Source organism: Agelaius tricolor, unplaced genomic scaffold (genome assembly GCF_023055355.1).
Source record: "Agelaius tricolor isolate 1412-34295 unplaced genomic scaffold, bAgeTri1.0.p SCAF_1, whole genome shotgun sequence".
Classification (NCBI taxonomy): domain Eukaryota; kingdom Metazoa; phylum Chordata; class Aves; order Passeriformes; family Icteridae; genus Agelaius; species Agelaius tricolor.
In genome coordinates this window covers 67,218,785-67,242,439 of record NW_027269261.1, presented here as the reverse complement: position 1 = coordinate 67,242,439, position 23,655 = coordinate 67,218,785, and the positions used below count along the sequence as shown (strand labels likewise).

Below are 23,655 nucleotides of genomic sequence, written 5' to 3'. Positions count from 1 at the left end.
GGGCCACTGCATGCTAGGGCTAGACATGGACCAGCACAAGATCAAAGAGAGACAGAAAATGTATATAAATCGCACACACAGAAACACACGCACATAAAAAGACTTGGAGACCACTAGTTTAGAGAGCTTTACAAATGAATATCAATAGAAGCAATAGCAGGCTCAGAATCATCAGAGAAGGCAGTTAAGAAGAGCTGAAAAGGTATTTAGTTGCTTATGTGGGTGTCATTTCCTAGACCCCCCATTATTTAGACATCACTGTCCATGTTCAGTGGGCAGTAGAGAGTTTATATTACATACAGAAGGGTAACTGATTTTGCTCCAAAGAAGCCCATAGCTGTTAGCTCTAACATTAACAGTGTTACACAATAAACCTAGAAGATAAGTTCTTTTTACTGTACCACTGCATGCATCTTGGCAAAAGCTTTGGTTATAATAACAGAAGAATATGTGGTTACATATTGTATGTAGAAAGCGTATAGGATTGGTTGCAAGAAATAAGCAAAGCTGATAGGAAGAATAATTTCTCTCACCATCTAAGTGATGAAATCAAAGAGGAAATTTCTCCTTCCTTAAGGACTATTGTGGATGATCAAATATTTTTGCACTGTACTGTGCAATTGTCATCCAAGACCACCAGAGAGCAGACAGGAGCTTTTCAAAATACTCCACCTCAGGTAGTCTTTTTAGGAATCTGGGAATTTACGATTCTGCATGAGGACAGAATGAGAATATTTGTAAACAAAATCCATATTACATTGCACTTTTCAAATTATTTTTTTTTAATTTACACCCATAATTACTACTTTTTAACTGTAAAATTTATGAATGCTTTTGTGATGTGTCATTTGGAAATGGTGCTGAAGCAAAATGAAGGAAAGAGTAATTCAGTAATAACAGACTGAAAATGTAATGACTTTTCCAAAGTTCACAGGAAAATTAATCCAGACAAATTAATTAGTCTTTATGATGCATTGAACAAAAGGCCAACAGGATGACTGTGTTAATCCAGTCTCAGTTATATATCACAAGTAATAGCAGTTTGCCTATCTGATTTATTTATTAGCAGTATTATAACTATTATTTGTGAAGTAGCTAACATTAATAATGCAAGAGCTGTTTTGAAGGATGTGCTCTAATTTCTTAAATGAGCCTTTTACAAAGCCTTATGATTGACAGCATGGAGGTCAGGTGGTGATTTGTGTGGAGAAGCTGGAGAAAATTTCTGCACTGATACTCTCTCACATCCTGTAATAAGTAGCTGAGACAAGTGCAGTATTTGACAGGGGGTTGTTTACTTTTATTTTAGGGCTGAGTTTGGCTGTATAAGTTCTGCAGCACAGACTTGGAGTTCTGCAGCACGGTGCGGCTCCTCTGCCAAAATTATACAGAGCATATATCACGCAGGAAAGAACTACCCATAACCCCTTCCAGTCATCTCTACATCCATGCCAGACTAGTAACCAGGACAGGATTGCAATTTCAGTCTCAAACAGCTTGACAGTAACTGGGTTTGAAGACTGCAGAGATTTTCTCCTCAACTTGCCCTTTCCAAAAGAATTACAGCTCCCCCATGAGATTTTTACATGGTTTCAGTCTAGCAAAAGGATTATCCTCTCCCAGCTAGCCATCTTCACATGATAGGTTAAGCAGAAGTAGATTTTGCCACCTGAAGAATGTGAACAAAATAATTTACTACTTCTTCCCCAGGGCACAAAAATTTATGGTGGCATCAGCAGAGTCCACACCTTCACCAAATGAGTCATGGAGACACTAATGTTCCATTAGTGCCAAAAACAACGTGTCCCATCACAGCTCCTGGGAACAGCCCTGCCCCAGCACTCACCATGCAGCACTGCCATAAGCACCTCTGCTGTGCCTCCATGCCCAGAGTCACTCATGAGATCACTCTCACCAGCACAGAAGGGGTGCAGAGGCAGATCCAAGATCATCCTCTTAGTTACAGCCATGATTTTGCCAGTTCTATGAATCTGCTGCCTTAAACAACTACCTACTACCTGTTTTTCCTACACTGGAAGCCAAGAGGAAAACACACAACATTCTTTTAGGAGCATGGAAAAAATAGCTGAAGAAAACACAAACTATTTACATTGTTATTTAATGCAATAAGTCTTTCAGATACCATTATTCAGTGATGGGCTAAGTACAGAGCCTCCTGCTATCATTGGCAATGACACTCAATTAAGCTGAGCACATCTAAATTATGGCTTTTAATTAAAATGAGGCAACATCTAAGATGGCACCAACATGTTTAAAATTTAATACATTTCACACCAGATGCTGGAGTCATCAACATAAAAATCTGTCGACAACATGTGCATTTTTAAAATGGAAAAACCTATTTTTGAAATGTCAAACACCCTAAATTTATAGTAACACATGTCAGGGGCCTATCTGGCTTGATGAGCTTTCCATTTCACTATTCACAGATGATAAAAACCTTTCTGAACATGAATTTTTGTTTTTAATTTAAATAATTATTTATTATCCAAATCTTACAAAGTGAGAGTTTTCCCAACAAGGTAATTTAGAGGTTAAAAGTGTAATTTTCATGAAAGATTGAATTTTTAATTTTTTTTTTTTTTTTTTTTACCAAGGAGATCACTTGTCTCCATTAACATAAAATCTTATATATCTCATAGTCCATATGAGTATGAAATCAAGCACAAAAGTCATAAAATCAGTTTATGGGTTCTTGGGTAACAGAAAAAAAAATCCTCCTCTTCAACTTCTTTTTTACCTAAATGGCATGCTGGATGGAGAATTAAAATATTTTCTTAAAGATCTTAATTTTGAAAGCCAGGTTTTCTCTTCAAGCCAATATCATCTACTCTGCAATGAAACCAAACCAGCAATAAAACCTAGAGCAAAACCAATCAGTCCTACAGAAGATAGGACTTTTGAGGCCTAATGTTTCTGGACTGAAAAAATTTGAAACAGAAATTAGAGACACGTTCCAAATTATTGGGTTGTGACTTCTCTCTTGTCAGTGTATCAGCTACCACAGAGATAGAAGCCATCCTTCTGCCTCAGCTTTAGTGTCTCATAATTCCTACTGATGGCACAAACAGGAAAGATGCAGGAAAACTCTCTTCTCCACAGAACCTGGTGAACTGAACTACCTTCTTTCCTACTAATGCTCCCCACAACACAAACATTTCATTGTTTGCTTTAAAATGCACTAGCTTTCCAAGAAGTCAACAGTAATTAATGAGACTATGGACATAAAACATCTAGACCAGAATGTATACTATTAGGTTGGGAGCAAAATACAAACAGATGCCATTCAGCTAAGCTGATTCAGTAAGCAGCAAATAATATTTAGCTCTTTGGGATGAAGTAGCATGTTAAGGATAAATTATGTTCAACTCTGGGAAGCTACTAAAGAATACAGCAGCATTGGGAAATGATGCCACCAGTAGTGTCTACAGATTGCTTCAGTTTATCCTTTTTCCTTAACTAAAAGAGCACAAATGTTTAATAAATCTGAGATGATACATATATTCATGCATATATTTTCAGAGGACAAGCCATATTTGTGCATGAAGGAGAGCTGGCTCCTGCAGCTGGAGCCTTGCCTCTGTGTATATTACTTTCTTCAGTGCCACTCTTACCTTTCTTAATCAAACAAACCAGCATGAAACAAACCCACACTGTTGGTTTCAAATCTTGCTCTTATCATTCATCATCAAATCTCCTCTTCTCAAATAAGCTTATAAAAAATGTAAAAAAAATGTCTACAAGCTTTCATAATTGAATCAAATATACTAGATCAGATGGAATAAATTTTCTGTCCAAAATTTGTAATGAACAAACTAAACAGCAGCATCAAAGGGTGATTTTATACCACTACAAATGCTGGCTTAATATTTATTTTTCATTCTCTTGGATTTTTCTCTAGTTTACCTAAGATACTTCTACTTTCCTGTTAGAGAAGTAGTTAGGATGCAGGATAAATAATTAATATTTAAAATCTTTCCTAAAAGGAGAGAGAGTAATAAAAATAATTTGCATTTCCACCCCCAGGTGCACAAATGAAAGACTTTTCATTGATTTTTGGTAATGTGCCATGTATTTATGTGACATCATTAAGAAGATAGTACAGGCTTGTCTTTCCTTCCCTGCATAACACCATCCTAGCCCAGTTCTTGGATGAAATCAGCTCACTGATGAACTTGAAGGAAGCTGAAACCATGTAACACAGCAATAAGTTGGCACACGTAGAGAAAGCATTTTGAAAGGTCTGTGGCTGTAATACAGTCCTTGGACAAAAGTGTGCACACACAAAGAGGTCAGTTCTGTCACAGCTCAGGAGCAGTCTGATTCCTTGCTGAAGGTAGTTTTCCTTTAAGCACTTCATGGCAAGGACCAACTTCCTTGAGGCAAACTGAAACCTGTGGATTAAACTCTCCCAGTACTGTAAATATCACATTTATTTCAATAAACACCCCTGTATTTCACATTTCTTTGTCTTGGCAACAAAAAGCATTCCTCACATTACCACAAGACACTGCAGGTACATACACTTTAGTTTTAATTGGGAAAAGGGAACCAAGAATATGTTTCTTCACAACTTAAGCTGTGTTTCTGTGTAGGTTCAGAAGGTGAGTGACACATAATCATCCAGGCAAAAGAAGAGTCAATATGAAAGAATCTGGTTATGGACAAGGTGCCTCTCATTTCACATAATTCTGCACGTGACTACTCATGGTTTATTCACAAACATCAAAAGTCTTTCCTGGCTCTGGAATTAATATAGGTAGAACATATTAGGAAGTTTGGGTGTATAGCCCTGTTGTCTCAGGGACAACACTATACTTGTGACTCACAGTATGACAAGTTTGATGGGAAATGTTCACAGAAAGCAACCAATGAACAATCACATTTACTATCTAAAATGGCAAATATGTACAGCATGAAAAAACATGATGTTCTTAAACGTGAGTTAAATTATTAACGAATAAGTGTCCTAATTTGATAATCATTCAGATTCAAATAAAGGACTTAAATTTCAAAATGCATCATCAATCTATTTTTTGCTGAAGTTTACAGTGAAATTTTCAATGAAACATGCTGATTCTAAAGCACAGCTTTGATGACCTTCCCTCTATTTTATCCCTAAAAAAAAAAAATATAAACCTAAATGTGAGTTCTAACAGAAATCTCCTTTCCTTAAATTGCAAATATCTGTCAACATGCTTTTATTTTTATTTTTGTTTTGTGTACTAATCAGAGCTGTAGTGTACAATTTTAATGTAATTTTTTATGCTTTGGTCATGAAAATACATTAAGGCAGCTAGAATGCTGTAAGTACTAAGCATAAAAAAAGTTATTTCTGTTCTGAGTATATTGATAAACAAAGTCTATAAAATATAAACTCAAATTACTTTTGCCAAGTTTTCTTTATATATCTCCTGGGAAAAAAATACCCCATTATTATGAATTTAATTTCATTTTCTTGCCCACAGTTTATTGTTCTTGAAGAAGAAAAAGTCCAGACCACCTGAAAAATTTTTAAAACATTGCTTCAGATAAAAAACTAGAATATACCTGAGAGTGAGTATTCGCCTTTTAGACTTTCACTTTCTCGGATTAGGAAGGCTCCTTCCTTGTTTACAGGGTACAACAGTTGTCTCTCGGCATCTGCTCGTCTGATTGGGCCAAAGAACCATCTGAACAAATAAAAACCATTAATTTTACCACTCAGTGAAATATACCAGGAAGACAGTTTAGCTTTTATAAACATGCTGCATATTTACTAAGATATAATCTGTGCTATGTTAATTAAATGTCAATAGTATGGGGGGAAAAAAGCCAACAAGAACTACAGAACAAATTTATTGCTAGAAAACATCGTTTACACATTTGAGTGAAATCTGGATTTTATTGCTGATGAAAAGTCTTACTGCTTTCAAGGCAACAAGCATTCAGAAGTGACAGACTGGCCTTGTCCCAGAAAAAATCACCAAGAAAATTTGCCAAGGCTACAAGGGAAATTGATGCCAAATCTATTGATGCCACTTGAACTAGTAGAGGTGCAGGTATGTGCTAACAACCCAACATCTTAAAAGACAAAAGAGCTCTCAAACTGCAGAAGGGTTCTCAGATTCCAAGGTGTAAATCACCCTGTTCCCCCATTCCACTGCCACGTCAGTACCTCAAACGAGTTACTGGCAATTTTCAGCTTTGCTGCTTTTTGACAAACAAAACCAGTGTATCCCTCAAGTCACTACAAAAATCTCTGCACCTGTGTTCTGTGAAAATCTACTGTAGTTCAGAAAGGTTTGTTTGAGCAAAAATTTTAATTTGCTCCTTTGAAGATAAGATTTACCTCTCTTGCTGCTTTGTGCTGAGTTTAAATTAAAGATAAATAAGACAAAGATGAGTCAGCATTTTCAGCTGGGGTGGTGTTCAGCTTCCTTCCAGCAAACATGCAAAGCTCTTTCCAAGATTAGCTCCACCTCTTGTTTGAAGCAAATGATGATAAATAGGTATCAGAAAGATGCCACAAGCTCATAGGAGAATTCCTTTTAAATTAATCATAGCTAAAACTATTACACAAACTTCAAATATAAATTAATGCACCGCAAGTAAGTTGCCTACTTGATTTGTAAATTACTGGTGAAAAGTACAGACGGAGTCATCAACAAACTATTTTAGTATCTGCAAGGCTTGTAGTCATCAAGAGGAATGGAGGAAATAAATGAGAATATTGGGTGATGCCTTAGCTGATCAAGCATGAGGACTGAAAAATGAGTTTGTATTAACAAAGAGGAAATAAAAAGAGGCAAATGCAGACAGCACTAACCCACGCTGAATATGCTTTATTAACAGAAAATGAAAAGAAATTAAAGACAGATTTTTCCAGACCATATTCCTGTCCACTGAGTTGAAGATGATTTGGATAAAATAGGTCTTGATACATATTTGGCAAGCAAAGTAATCTCACTAGAAAGCTGTAATGTGTTAGAAGTAATTTTAATTAGTTAAATGTGTTCAATAATTCAACTAATTAATTTAATTAATTCTTTCATTAGACTGCAGAAAACTAAGCAATCAATAAATGTTCAAATCCTTGACTAAGGTTCTTGTCAAAAGAAGGAGAGTACAAGTTCAACTGTATTCAAGTTGCAAAGAAAATCTGTCTGCCCTAAAATCTAAATTAGAATCTTTCTGAAATTTCTAAATATACCTGCTCTGAGAATAACATCTGAAATCCAACAAAGCATATGAGACAAAAAAAATTAATATTTGTCACCTTGAAGTATTAGCTATCACTCAATCATGTCCAAAGTGACTAATCCTCATTAGAGTATATAAGAAGAGGTGTTTAATTTTTTGTGTCCTTTCTTCTTGGGTTACAAGGATAGTACCTTTTCAAAAGAATTTAATTTTGTACCAAACCCAAAAGAGCTTCTAGTGCATTGTTAGCAAGACTGGATTTGATAGCCATAGTCAAAATACAGTCTTTATGTGACTCAACATTTGAATATACACTCTTAGTAATTCAAACTTCTAAAGCTGAAAACTTGAGCAGTAATACAACCTATGCAACTAGAGGAAACTGTTGGTTTATTTTGAATATATAAATTAATTACTCTGTGTATGTAAAACCATGTCTACAATATAAACCATGATTTGGGAAAATAATATACACATAAGTGCATCACATTTAGGATAATTGTGATGATTTCAAAACATTTGATTTCAAAACATTTCAGCTTATACACTTATTTTTATTAGGCTGGAAAAACTTCACTTAAATCAATATGAAATTACCATTAAAGGTTCTATGGAAGATATATAATATGTAGGTTCTGACTCCAGATAAGCCTAGCAGTCAAAAATATCCTAACTTGCAAAATAATATAATTAGAGGAACAGTATTAGAGGAGGTAAGTGTAACTGAAGCAATTACAGAGGGTGAAAAGTGGATCCATATTGTGTATTACCTCATTTGCCTGACTTTATATGATCTGATTAAAATGTTTCAGAAAAATACAGGGAAAATTACTTTTAATAGCACTTGAATATTTGATTCTTAGTTCAAAGCCATTTGGTTTGCAATAATAATTATACAGTACCAAAAGTAATACTGAATGTGAAAAAAACAATCTCTTAACTTCAAAGCAAATAATTTAATTTGTTATTCACTTTTTTTTTTTAACTAAAGCACATCTGAATTTAAAGTACTATTTTCAGTGTAATGGAAGTTTAAATTCCTTTTATAAAGCGTGAAGAGCTTATTTCGATTTCTAGCAATTGAACTTCTGCTTCAAAAGGCTTAATATTTTACTTCATCCAAAAGTGTGTATCTTAGAGGCAAAAGCGCTCTAAAAAGTAATAATGAATCAAAGTAATTGCTCACCACAAGATATTGCTCTGCAGGATAAGAAGGTCAGACCAAAACAACACCCAATCCTCAGTAAATCTATTCATGTTTTATAGCTCAAAGACAGATGAAAGTTTTAAAACAGAACACTTGGAAAACAAGAACTAAACATGAAGCACTATCCACTGAACTAGTTAAGTAACTTCTCTGACTTCAGTGCAGTGTATTGGCACCAGACAGTCCAGGAGAAGTTTGAATTAGCAATTCTTACACAGTATCAGCCTGAAATTCAGCTCACAGCCAGGCCACTTTGGTGGCCTGTCAGTGCTGGATCAGTAGATACCAGGTATGGCACAAATGAGTGCATTCAGACTTGGGCACAATTTTTCATTCCGAGCAGGAGCTGTCTGGCTAGCACAGCAATAGTGCTCTTCTGTCAGCAAGACCCAGGAACATGCTTTCTTGGCCAACACTGCACCCAACACCCCAGCTCCCTTTTAAGGATGCCAGATCTGGGATTGTTTTTGAGGATTGTTTCTAGCAGCTTCATCTAAACCCCTTGCTAACGCCATCATTCATTGCTATCGGGAATATGTTCATTAAAAATTCCAGGGTACTTCCAGGTCATTTTGGCCACCACACATAGGATGACTTTGGAGCCAGAAAACATGACCTTCGTAGGGGTCCATAACAAACACAGTCCCCACTTGTTGCAGATGATGCTCAATACTGGAATACCAGTGAGATTTGTTGTGGTTATTGAGAACAGTAATCACATCTGTTTTGGCCATCAGTTCCACTAGCACATTTATCATCACCATGTCACATCATGGATCATAGCAGGTTTTGTCATGGCATGTTCCCTGACTGTGACAGTATCACTGCTGAGACCTCTAAAGACTTTCTTACAGCCAAGGAAATCTTCATCTAGCTGAATGCTGGTGTTTATACTTGAAGGGCAATTTTCTTAAGAGACAGACATCACATCACCTTACACTCATTCCTGCCAACCTATTCAGCCCAGTTTGACCTAAGATGGAGTCATGAGCTCAAGGGAAGTTGGTAGTGCTACCTGGCTCCACCACTGCCTTTCCTGAGAAGCTTTCTGTCCTCCATGGTGCACTGTACTGCTGATCTCCATCTAAATGTCAAAGCCTCATTTGCCTGGCTTTGCTTTCTCTCCCCCTGTGCTTTGCTACATAAAAATCTGCTAAAATAAAAGTAGTCACTCCTACTTCTACACTTCTTATAGCAGGAAGATATGGCAGGAACTTTCAAGCTAGACAGTAGAAGAGAGGAAAAGTAACATGGGCCAAGATGTAAAGCAAAGAAAAATGTGGAGGAAAAGTTCTCCAGTGCTGTATCCCTGGCAACATTTCCACTGCCTGGTAACTTGCCTAGAAAAGGACAAAAGCCCCAGTGGGGAAAAAAAACCACAAATATCCCCATAACAAAAAGAAAGAGTATGCAAATGAATTTTCTTCCTTCTCATTAATGCAAAATCCCCCTCTGATAAAATCTGCTCAATGCACTTATCTGAGATAGAGAATGAAGATGTTACAGATCTCAACTAATCTGGGAACTATGGGCTTTTTCTGTCCCAAAACTAACTCTATCCAATACACAGAACTAATCCCTTCCCCAAAAAAAAGATTCCCAGTCATGATCCAGATGAAAATGCTCTCAGGGAAAATATATTTTTTGGCAGCCTGCCATTCCTTGGAAACCCCTTTCACAGACCCCACATCTTCCTACATTCCACCTCTCTTCTTGGTCTCTCCTAAATTGCTAACATGCTAAATCCTGACTCTAACATAAGGTGTGTGCTAAGCCCTAGCCAAAACACTCCACTCATGGGCCAGACAAAATATTTCTTTGGAGATGTCACTCCCTGGGTGACATGGGTAAGATGCTCACGACACTGACCCTGAAATAACATCTGCAATCTTTAACTTTCTCGGAAATCTCAGCAGATTCATCAATGCACTTTTGTCATTCCCACTGAAAACCAGCAGAGAAAATGATGCAGAAGTTTTTCACCCATTTCCTTTAAGGCTCACCAGTTTCCCACTTTTACCATTTTTTAGATTTAATATGTACAGGAGAAAAGTCAGAATTAACTCTACAATGTCATATCTGAAGTCATTGAATTTCCTTTAAAAAGTAGCTGTAGCTGTGATATGGGGAGATTATTTCAGTTTTTCATTCAAGTTGCAGGACATTGGAGGTAAGATAAGACTAAAAGCAGAGGTCTATGACATACTCCTAATTTTGTTAATGTTCACTTAAAAGCAAAAGCCCTGAGGGCTGAGTCAGCAGTAAGGTACAACCACATATAGAAGCTGTGATCATTACAACAGCAATGAAGAAGGAGGAAAGGGGAAAAAATGCTGAAAAATAGCAAGGAGAAACCACAGAATGAATAATAGCAAATAAGTCACATAAGATTTATTTTCCAAATTTATTAAAGATGTTAAAATGAACAACACAATCCTATCCTGGATCAGCACTTTGTGGCATAAGGGCATCTTGCTTCTCACTTTTCATAAGTGCTTACAACTGGGACTTACTTTCTCATGTTGGGGTAAGTCTCTTGAGTCTGCTAAATGTCAACAGCTGAGAGGGTTTGTTGAGATTCCTGTAGTTCTCAACCAGAAGTCTCCATTAGGGAACAAATGGTGCTGACAAAAAGGTTATCTGGCCCTCCAGAAGATTAACTCAAGTGTATTAACTATGTCTGTACTACTAGGCTGAAGAGAATAGGTTTCTTTGATGGAGAAAAGCAAAGAATTACTGCATTTAGAGCAAAATTCTTGGGTGAAAACAAAACAAAAGAAACCCAGATACTCTCTATACTGAAACCACATATATCCCAGCTTCTTCTGGAATGAAGAAAGCTTGTGTAAGAGCTAAAACAAATAAAGAAAAGCTCCATCAGCATATGAAGTTTACATTTTAAATGCCTCAAAATCTACTGTCATAGAAAGCTGTAACTGCACACTGAAGTACTTCAAACTTAGGAGATGACAATATTAATATTGCTTTCATGGCATCCACTCAGCCATTTTCAGAAGATCCACTGTGATACCATCTTTAATTACATGGTCATATCCAGTGCTCCCTACAGTGTTAATATGAATGCTGCCCACTGAATAGTTACCTTCTATTTTGTTTTGTCATTGCATAGATAGAGTTCATTTACTGTTTTAAACAATTTACATTGTTTAGCATCTGCTCTCCATGCCAGTTACAAAATTACATGAATGGCTTCTTTCCTAGCAGCCTCTATTACAGTGTTCATTACTGTAATATCCAAATGCTCTGCAAATATTCATTAAATTCTTTTTGTGGCTCTTTTCCTTGTAATATACTTTCTGCGGTGGAGAAACAGCCCAGAAAGGGACTAAGGCAATATGAAAATACTGTGAGTATTTTCTACTAATTTTGGATGTCCAACTTGAAAAGTCCAGGGCCTGCCTTTCAGGAATTTAACATTTAGCACAATTTAACAGTTTTTTGGACAGCAATAGGTGCTAATTTCTGAGCCGAAGAAGACAAGGAGGGATGAATGGAAAGCTAAAAAGACAGAGACAGAGAGATCCTCCAGGGTCTTATTCAATTACTTTCATCATATGACCACCCTGTGACCATTGGCCTTACTCAGCACATGGAAACCTGAACAGGCTTGTGTGCACCACTCTTCTCTGCTTTCATCCATGCGGGACAAAGAAGGCTGCTGAACCAGCTTTTAATCCATGCCAGGTTTGCAGTCTGCTGTGAGTAAAGAATAGTGCAGAAACAGGGGCAGAGGTTTACCAAGGGAGCCACCAGCAAGTCCTCTCTATGCTGACAGGAAGGCTCCAAGCACTTTTGGGTTTTCCCAAAATATTAAAAATAGAGAATGAAATCATCAAATTTTAATAACAAGTTCAGTTAATACATATAAAATATAATTTCATTTTCAAGGCCTTGGTTATATTGAAGCAAAGTCTTTTTAGATAGCAAAAAAGCACCTATTTTTAGTGCACCAATCTTCCCTACTAAATATCAAGCCCTTTCTCCAATGCACATGAACAGAAGATTTCTTGTATTGTTCTGAGCCACATTTTTTGCTTTCAGGCAGAGGAAGAGACACCCTGTGCCTCATCAGTGCTGGTATCAATTCTGGAAAATTCATACACAATCAGGTAAAGCCTGGAAATTTAAAAGCAACTAAACAAGCTCTTCTGATAGAAAATATTAGGATGTTTTAATTATAAGACTAATGAAGTAATAGCATTACTTCAAGAGCTGCTTTTTCAAAAAATTAGGAAATATTACTGCATAGATGAAAGCCTTCCAGACATAACATACCTAAGAAAAATGTGCTTTACAAATGGTGAGGTGTATGCATGAAGGAGAGAGTGGGAGATGAGCACTGGCTGATTCAGTTTTTCCATGTATAGTCTACAGTGAACCTGATGACAGTTTCCAGGGAAAAAAACAAAACAAAACAAACAAACAAAACAAAACAAAACAACAAAAAACTCCCACAAAACAAACAACAGCAAAACCAAAAAAAAAAAAACATGAGATAAAACCAACCAAACAAACAATACAAAACAAAACAAAACAACAAAAAATTCCCACAAAACAAAACAACAGCAAAACCAAAAAACCCCAAAACATATGAGATAAAACCAACCAAAACCAGAAAAATATTTAGTGTGGATAAACCATAAAGATGAACACTTGCCAGCAAGATTCCTTTCAAGAGCATTTTCAAAAACACAAACCTTCCTATAAATGGCCTAAGAATCTAAACAGTGGAAATTAGGGGATTTCTCTAGGGCTTGCGGACTTTAACTGGGCAGAATCCAGAAAACCTAAGATTGATTTTCAGGCACAGCCCTTCCTCCTTACTTCTTTCTACAGGCATGCCTGGGATCACTTTTAATTCTGTTTGTTCCTCACTGTCATTTACTATCAGGTACTGAAGGGTACATGGAAGGACAAAATTTAAGAGGAAGGAATTTAAAGCTAATGGTAAAGGAAGTCATAGGACATTACAGGAGGAAGGGGGAAAACAGGACAGTAGAAATTCAAAGCTGAGAGGACCACAGAATTAGCAAGTGGATGGATTGAGAGAAGAAAGTCAGAGTTAGTAGGCAATGATAAGACACAAAGCTGAGGACTGACTGCATTCAGTGCCCAAGGGCTATAGCCTGCTGCTGAGCTGCTGCACTGTTCAGCAAATGCTGGTTTTCATCTTACCCTGCTCCCACAGGGAGCCTGGCCTTTGGCAGCCATTTCAGTCCTACTTGGGAAAACAATTTTACAGAATATCTCTTGAAACAATTTCACAGACTAACTCTCACTGTGAGGATTGCTCTACACAGATCTTTTCTCTGTCACTTTCTTAGTTCATCACACCACTCTTTTTTGTACTTGACAAAAGAATAATTTGACATTAGTTTTCATCACATATTTATTGTCTAGGAGTCATTGCTTTAAATCTCATTCACCAAAGTACTATCTGCAAAAAAGTGAGTCAGGAGAGGTTGTTAAAAAACATTAATATACCAACACTTTTCTCTGTCTACATAAGTAAATCATCTGAGATCTTAACACATTGCAGACATTACCTGACTTGGAATTGAAATTAAAAAAAAACATTTAAACTGTTCATGTACAGTGACTCAGCACAATTCTGATTACTTATTTACCACAATAAGAACCTAATTCCCTCCAAGTAAAACCAGAAATTCAGGTTTTCAGGAACAGTAATGTCCGGCATCACACCTAACCTTTGGCAACTATTTTGCTTCATACAGAAAGAACTGAGTCATGCATATTGCTCAGAACCCCGTTGTTGAATAACTTATCACAAACTAAAATGAAGACTCTTGTGTGCATTGTGTGTGGGACTTGGAGCTTCTGAATCTTTCACAGTGGATAGAATAAGTCTTTTTTTCTTTCCACAGAGAAAAACACAGAACATGTGAATAGATGTATATAAAATAGTTGTGTAAAAAAAAGGCTCATTTCTACACCACATAAGCAGCAAAGATCTATCAAAGCAACAGAGCAACACTAGTTTATGTTTTTAAAAGTCTGTATGTTTGAAAGTGACTGTCTGTCGTAACATGCTCTAAGTTTTGCTGTATTTTCCACACTTTGAGATCAACATTGCCATTTTTCTTTGAATAACCATTACAGTGTGAAATACAGTTTTGGAAAATAACAGATCCCATTTTGCTCTTGGCTTTTGGATAACGTTTTCCTAGTGTTCTTGTCAGCAGATATGGCTGACTGGTTGGTGTTTTTCCAGAAACACTAAATTTATGTTAGACTTGAGAGATTTTTATTGGGGAAATGGCAGAATATAAGAGGAGATATGAAAAGAGGCATAGAAGCAAAAAGGAAAAGAGAATTGAATTATACTTCTCCATCCATTTTCTAAACAAAATATTATAGTTTAATTTGAGAAAGTACTCTATTTGAATAATTTTAAAATTTAAAGGCTTTTTGTTTCTATTTTCAAATAGAAGTTCCAACAAAATATTACCCTTTTTTTTCCTTTTAATTTTGTTCAGAAGTGAACATTATCTGAACACAAGACAAAACCAAGCAATACTCTACACATTATTTCAGGGCATATTTTGATTTCATACAAAGCTAAAATGAAGGATTCTTGAGAAACCACTTCGCTTCTTTCTTCCAGGTGAAAGGAGACATTTTTCCTTTCTCTCATCCCATAATTATTTGATAATGAATATACACATTAGAACACAAGTGATATGTTCATCCACATAAAAGGGGACCTTTAGCTAAAACAAGGCAATTTAAACCTATGTTTCTAATATATTATAGGCGCTATCTTGCTGGAATTTACAATGTGCATAGATGCTTAAATTCCGTGATATGGAAAACGTATCACTTTAATAAACACAGGTGATATTTTGGGGACTGAATATCTCTGAGCTTACCACCAAAATTAGGCATTACTTTTGCTATCATTTCTTTGTAGCAAGATGAAGGTTATTGCCAGAAAAAAGTCTTTATACTTCTAGACTGAAGGAGCAGATTCACCACACTTTCATTGTGTAGTGTCTTTAAAAACAGATGGTTTCAATTTACTAATCACTGACAACCGGACTGTAACACTGAACAGTAGCTTACTCCACACAATCGCAACAGCTGCCAACGTAAAACTCTCACCTACTCTGCAGACTGACCTTATGTGTATCTGAGAAACAAAAGGAGCCCCAGGCTCCACTAAGAAATCACTGGGACAGAGATGAAGAAACTACAGGAGATTACTTTCTCATGTGAAGAGGGCAACAGATGTGTCAAAAAGGACTCTGAGCCCCTAAAGTCTGTTTTGGTCCAAGAAATATCCTTGTTTTGTGTTTCGCCACTGTTTTCAGCGTAATAAATAATGACCTGTGCCCTAAATAGAGGACTCTAAATAGAGCACCCTAAATAAAGGGCCTGTCACAGCTCCACAGGCTTTTACAGTAAAGCAACTGTGTGGGATTGTTTAGGTAAGGGAAAATTCAATAGTGAGTAAGTTGGTTTAAACCCATCACAATGGCAGGCATTTCCTCTTCCAGTCTAAAGCAAATTTACTATCTTGCCAACATAAACACCAAGATTACTTGTGTATTAGTCTAAAAATCTGTGACACTTTGTGTGTAAACCTTTCCCACAAGGACACGGTGGGCCATGACTGTACTGTCACCTGTTGTAAGGGATTATGAATAATACTACATTCATTTTTCAGTAGTTGATAATGGCAGCTGACCACACTGCAAACATGGAAATTTATTTGCTTCAAGTCTGCTGCAGGATGACAAATCATTGTACCTTTGGCTACTCATGCACTCAGTAATGACTGGAAGTGACTGTTTCTCCTGTAGGAATTGTATTATAAGGCCGAAGGCATGAGCTATGTAATTTAGCACAGCTCACCCAATACTGGGTTCACTGCACAACAGGAAAAAAAATCACAATGTGATAACATTAATTTTTGGAAATATCCATAAATTTATCTCATTTTTTGAGTCCCTAGTTTGGCTATTGTGTAATTAATTTTAACATTTGTATTCATTCTCCACAATATCAGTCATCTGCATGCTGTATTATTTAATCTACTCTGAAGTTCTTCTGTATGAGAAAAAAAACAGTATGTGAAAGTGATATCATATTGCTTTTTGTGGTGTTTTAGCTACACAAGTCCCATTTAAGAGATTAAAGTCAATTGTCAACGTTTATTCTCTCTTGTAGTTTTGCACCTGAAAAAGCATTCCCTTGCATTTAAAGCTTGTTCTGAAACAACGACTTGCATCAATGAAAGGCTAACACTATCTAACATCCATTGCTTTAGGATTTGGGGTGTGAAATACAGCCATATAATCACCTCTTTTAAAAAAACCTCAAACTTAAAATACATTCTTGAGACCCTATTTCTGCTGCATAGAGTCTCTCAAATAGCATTGTAAAATCTTGCATCAACGTTAGTAGTGTCTGTATACATTTGTACTTCCACACTGATATAATATACTGTAAAAGTAGCAATAACTCTGCTGTTTGTAACTGAGGAACCAAGTGGAAATCTTGAGGTAGCCTTAATGTTAACATGGTACAGAGAACACAACATGAATTGATTCAACACCATGGGAAACTCAAATAGACAAGAAAATTTTCAATCATACATTCACTTAAACCATTACAGCTTCCAAAAGCCCTCAATTGATTTTCTTGAGAAAATCCTTCCAGAGAAATTATTTTCTTTTCTTACAGAGAAACTCAGTACAGGAATAATACAGAAACCCTCAGAAACAAATAGCCCCGTGCCTGCCCAAGACACTGGTGGCAGAGCAGATATCTTCATCCATTTTGTGTAGAGCTCTCTCTTGGACAGGCACTTGGGTTCACACCTCAGACCATTGCCAGAAGTCTGGTGGATTTGTGTCCTCTGCCAGGTCAGCTTTCAGTGGAGGACAACCAGGACACTCTGTCCCCAGAGGGATTCATAAAGAAACTGTGCAGTCTGGCATCCTCAGGTGACTCTAAGCCAAAGGACAGAATGGTTCTTTCATGGGGGGACAAATTACTTAAATGAAGGGCCTTCCACCTTCCAGACTAACCTTTTCAGGGTGACAGATGTGAAGGGTGAAACAATAAATATACGTTTGACTTCCATAAGTAAAGCTGGAGCACATCAAACTCCACATCAGTTGTGTATTATCAGACCAAGACCCTTACACAGATTTCTTTTGCAAGAGATTACAACACCACATAAGCTTTATGTTGGCATCACAGGAAGTTTCTGGGTGATTTTTCAAGCATTTTAGCTCTGTAATAACAAGATCTCATTTTCTCTTTTCTTTCCTTGCACATTTTCAGAAAACTAATAATTATCTTATTATTATAATCAAGTTGTTATTCTAGAACATTTTGAACCCCCAGGTTTACATCTTTATCATTTGCATAGTCTGAGTTTGCCTGTCATTTCTGGCTAGCTCATCAGCTAGTGTGACTGAGTTTATTTCTGGTTATTGTCTTTGTTAACATTAACTTGTCAGTTTTGCTGTCTGTGTGCTTTGTCTCCCTCCCTTTCCTTGTTGGCAAGGTCCTCAGATAATCCTGAAAAAGAAATGTTCCCACACTCCACATGCCACTCTCTGTCAGTGCAACTGAGCACCTCCTCCTAATCACCACTACCCTCCTCGTGTGCCCCTCAGGTTTGTCTGTGTGTTCTTGTGTATGGCTCCCGTCACTACACACCCTTAGAGGAGCAAAGACTCCTTCTGTATTCCCTTACAGAAGCTTCCACTAACTGAAAAGATCAGTAATTTCAAAAGGAAAACTGGGGCTGGTGAGTTCTCAACATTTCTGAAATTTATGGTACATATTCATTCCCACATGTGAGTCTTAAATCTCTTTTTTTCTCTTCTTTTGCGGTGAGATTTAAAAAGCTGTGCTGCAAAATTTTTATTCTATAAATACAGGAATAAAATTTTTAATTAAGTTAAAAATATATCTAATTTATTTAGAGAAAACTAAGGAAAAATTCTTACTGACATTACTGTAGATAAATTTATAATGTACAGTATTATAGAGTACTCTGCAAAGAAGTAGTGGAATGTTAATTAGTGCAATCCTTTATGGAGCTATCATTTTTTACTTAAATCACTGCTTTGTTTTTCCAGTTTTTATTGATTAGGATTAGTGTACCAGCATGAAAAAAAGTATATATTTCCATGTGGTTTAAGTGATGGGGAAAAGGAATACTTTTTCACTATCAATATTTTGATCTTCTAAAAAGCTATTTCCAGATGATTTCTAAGCCTGTCTATAGAAATGCAAAGTTGCAAATTTCCATTCTAGTTGCTTATAACACTCATGGTTTTCTTTACACACATATGAATTGAAAACCTGAATGTCAACATTTAAGAAAATTCTGATGAAGGACAAACTTCTTATGTAATGAAGTTTAATCTCTTATTTTTAGTTTTAACACAAAAAGGGCCTTCAAATATATCCTATATAGTATTGTTTAAAAAATAATTGAAAATGTACTTTTCCTCTTATACAGAATAGTAAATATGTAATAATATTTTGTCCTTTTTTAAAAATATCATTCAATAAATGATATTCTTTCTCTGCTATGTATACCTTGCTTACATAGCAAAAAAAAAAAAACAGAACAAGAACAAAAGACAAGAAACAAGAAAAAGAACAAAACAAACGAAAAACAAGAAAAAGAAAAAAAATTTTACTACAGAAAAGCATCTGAGTCTGATGAATCATATTTTCTCTCCTAACCTCTTTTAAAACTAAAGTGCAGGTAAATTTTGTATCATCTAATATCATCTAAACTATGCTGCTGGAAAGTCGCTCAGTATCAAAATCTTTGCAGTGTCTGTTACAGCCTCATGTTGGAACATAATGTCTTCAGAATAATAACAGGACATATTCTGGGTTTAGCACTGCATCTTTGGTAGGGAGCAAAATAATGGATGGATAAATCTGTGAGGGTGAAGTCACTGATGGCTGCAGCCTGGGTTGACTTCGAGGCATTAGTGTAGATGGGGCAGACAGGTGAGATCTGAAAAGGAGTAGTCCCTGAATGTCACAGGGACCTGTGCAATGCTACCATTTCCTTTTGTGCCTATCTATTTTCAGCATGTCTTTTTTCTGTGTCACTCATGACTAAGCAATCAACAATCTAGGAAAAAAAAAAAAAAGAAAGCCAAACACTTGTTTAGAAATATAAAACCTTCCGCAGAGACGAGAGGGTTTTTTATGAGGTTGTTTTTTTGTCCTAATAGCTTGGTCCTTGCCCACCAACATAAAAAAAGAGTTGTGCAGTGTCAACACCTATGGTTCTGCTCAGCAGACTTGACAATAGGTCTGTAATTAGACGTGGCAGTGATGTACCCTTGACTTTGCTTATACAACTGTTCCAGCCCGTGGTGAAGTACAAAAGTAAGAGACCAAAGAAAGTAGATGGGCTTGTGCACTTTTCAGAAAATCCTTTCTGAAAGCAATGGGGCTAGAGAGAGCCATTGGTTTGACCTTGTAGGGTACCTCTTATATTTTTATGTCTTAATCTCTTCAGTACAGATAGAATCTTACAACAAAGAAAGTCTTCTATAACCAACAGTGCTTTTCACATAACAATAATTCTTCACAGAGATACCTGACCTAGTTTGTTTAAAATGAGCCCAGCTTTAGGATTTCTTAGCCTGGCTGAACTGTTGGTTGATATTTCTCAGTTCTAAACCTGCTCAGAGATCCCTCAGCTCTGCAGAGTCTCTATTGTCCTGGGCAGAGAGCCATCAAAGACACCTATTGAGGAAACATTGTACAATACCTGGAAAATGGTTTTGCCAACAACATTGCTCAAACACAGCTTATCTATGCTAGCATGCACAATGTTTATTCCTAGTGAGTCAGAAAAAAAACCCCACCAAACAGGACTATCAAGTTGTTATGACCATTATGTGGCCTTTTTTTTTTCTTTTTTCTCTAAAAGGCACTGTAAAGGCCACCAAGCCTTAGGGAAAGCAGGGCTGTATTGCATGATCTTAAAAATATCAGTCTTATAAACTTTCTCTATATTGTGTGTGTGTACACATGTATGCACACACAAACTACACCTTCCCCCCCCCCCCATGGATAAAGTATATCAATAGAAAGAAAATATTAATTTTACATATAGGTCTTTCTATCTTATACTAAATGTGTATTTTGGTGATAGACACCTTTTCTACCAAAAAAAAATGTAAGAATGACTTTTGTACTTGGCAGGTTCCAAGAATGTGCAAACAAACTACTAGAACTTTGTGCAGTCATTTAGCAATGCACAATTTTTACAAGTTCATTTATTTCAGTATAAGGGTTAGTGGTGATTCTGGTGGTGTCCTCAGGAGTTTGTAGCTCCAGCATAAGGAGCTATGAGAGCAAGAGAGAGGGAGCACACAGAAACCACAATGGATTACATTCAGTTTTCTGAGGTATTCAGTAGAATCCAAGGTTTCACTTTTAAAAAAGCCTCTAGCCCATTTTGACTGTAAATACCACTTTGAAAAATGTCCCATGTGAACCAACGAAACCCCAAAAGCCTGACTTCACGGGAAGTGTAAAACAAGTCAGCCCAGTGAAAGCTTTATTGTTTTCATATAGTAACTGAAATTCAGTCAATGTATGAAACAGTTAAAGCTGAATCAGGTAACAGAAGGTGAAGGAACTATGGAGATTCACAAAAATAATCTACTAGACACTTCTGCTTTCAGCGTGTTGTTTAAAAAGCTCACTGTGGAATTGACTTGTGAGGGTTCATTGATTAGGTCTGGGGCTCAGTTTCCACCAGCTGGGAAATACCTACATAAGATATAAGAGATAAGTAATTTCAAAACTGAAAAAAGTTTAAAGTAATTGCTATGATCTTCCTTGACCCAATCTACTAGGAATTCATATGGATTTGCTTCCCTCATCACAGCAGTCTTGTGTCAATAATGCTGGCATGAACATGTCCTGGTTTAGGGCCAGGACAGAACACATGGAATGAATGATGTCCAATGGCCCCATGGCCTGTATCAGCAGTGATGTGGCCAGCAGGACCAGGGCAGTGATTGTCCCTCTGTACTCAGCCCTGGTGAGTCCTGTGTTCAGTTTTGGACTGCCTCATTACAGGAAGGACACTGAGGTACTGGAGCATGTCCAGAGAAGGGCAATGAAGCTGAGGAAGGGTCTGGAGCACAAGGAGGAGCAGCAGCTGAGGGAGCTGGGGTAGTTTAGTCTAAATAAAAAAGGGCTCAGGAGTGATCTCATTGTTCTCTGTAACTAGCTGGAAGGACGTTGTTGTGAGGTGGGAGTCAGTCTCCTCCAGACAAATGACAAGAAGAGAGGAAAAGTTGTGCCAAGGAAGGGATTCGTTATTTTAAAAAACATTTTTCATGAAAAGGATTATCAAGCACTGGAACAAGCTTCCTGAGGAACTGGTGGAATCACCATCCCTGGAAGTGCTCAAAAGGCATGTGGATGTGGCTCTTAGGGCCAGTGGCAAACACAGTGGTGCTGGGTTAATGGTTGGACTCTTAGAGGTCTTTTTCAACCTCAGTGATTCTATGATTTTATGATTGTGAGTTGTCTTTCAATAAACAGACAACAGGTCCATCAGGACGGCAGGTGAGAGTCCCCTCCAAGAACAATCCATCTTTCCTCTATCAAAACCAGAATTCATGTCACTCCAACAGCAAGGTGTTTTATTTTATTTTAGCTTCATTAAAGTTGACTGTAGAGCTGGGCTGTATTTCTCATCCAGAACAATTTGCACTATGTCATTTTCTTGTTTAGTTTAAACAACTGGCAGTAATAAAACAAGAGCAGGTGAATATGTCACTATGGTTCCTGTTTGTAGTGCAGAATAACAGACACAGAAAAAGAGCACAGAGACAGGAATGTCACACACTTTGCCAAGAAAATCTATCTTTTAATTCAAATTTTGGTATTTGTCAAGTTGTTCTTTCTGATCATCCTTTGTTGGAAGTGCAAATTAAATTATGTGATTCTATCTCCAATAACATTTTTTGTTTTCCAAGTGTTATATGCCTAAACCCAGAAAGAAGAGCATTCCAGAATCATGGGATGCAGCAGATACAACCACATTCAAACTACCTTAGAAATGAAAAATCTGTCTGGCTCATGGTTTTGACTGCTACCTGCAACACGGAAAGAAGAAAAGCACCAAGTGCTCTCACAGTTGTTAATATATCATTAGCATAGTTTGTGTTTGCTTTTGGTCAGATATAATATAAAATAATGTTTTCATGGTAACAGATTTATCTCCTCATGAAGAGAAAGTTCACTATGTGACTATGGTTTGTCAGATTAATGCTTCCACGCCCCAACTGCCTTGTCTCCCCTACTGCAGGTGAGGCCAGGAGAACACACCTGTCTGCAGAGACACTAAACACAATTCCTTCATGACCTCTCCCCCTGACAGGTTGTTTTTGGTATAGGAAGTACAGCAGGTGCTAGAAGAGCTCAGCAATGAGAAGATGCTTTACTGGTAAAAATAAAAATGAAAGGCCTTGTTTCCCCAGTTTGTCCAAAACAGACTTCACTGTAGCAGGTGTGCACTTCTTGGATGCATTTCATCTTGTGCAGCACATGTTTGGACTAAAATGTTGCAACAGACAGAAGTCAAGCCATGGATTTACCTTCTTTTCCCCTATTCACACAGATTGTCACTAATTTCATCCAAGTCAGCCACCTATGAAGAGATCACTTAAGCCAAAGGAAGGAAGCAAAATGACATTTTTTTCTTAGCAAGAAATCGTGTACAAATAAGAAGTTTTTGATTTTGATATAATTTAGTTCTATTATATAATATAAATATACTAGCAAAATATTAAAAATGCCCCCTTCAATTGTAACATATGACTTCTACCAATAACCTTTAGTCAAAGGAGAGCAACACAGTAAAGAAATCTCATTCTTTCTCAGTTCAGGTAGCCAAGGATACATTAAAATTGCCTTTGTTGTGAATAGTGTTTATTTTTTTTGTTTTTCCCAGATGAGATATTGCAAATCCTTTTTGCCCTTTCCCCCACACATTGACCCACCTTATCAGCTCTACCTCAGTCATATCAGACAGTCAGAGACACCCAGAAAAAAAAAAAGAAGCTACCTAAAGAAGTTTCTTAATTTCCTTCTTGCTTTACTTCATTCTCTTTCTTACCAAGGAAAAGTAAGAAAAAAAAGGCATGCCTTTCTCCCTGATAAAAATTCACAGACACTTCAGCAAG

At 36.8% G+C, this 23,655-nt stretch overlaps 1 protein-coding gene across 1 annotated transcript in view; it reads right to left on the bottom strand.

Annotated features, from left to right (window-relative positions):
* The window catches only part of FRK (fyn related Src family tyrosine kinase), a 45,559-nt gene that overhangs the window by 17,902 nt on the left and 4,002 nt on the right, over nucleotides 1-23,655 (bottom strand). Inside the window, exon 2 of the mRNA XM_071438258.1 lies at nucleotides 5,572-5,693. Within this exon, the coding sequence (XP_071294359.1) occupies nucleotides 5,572-5,693 (122 nt within the window). The remainder of the gene's footprint in view (nucleotides 1-5,571; nucleotides 5,694-23,655) is intronic.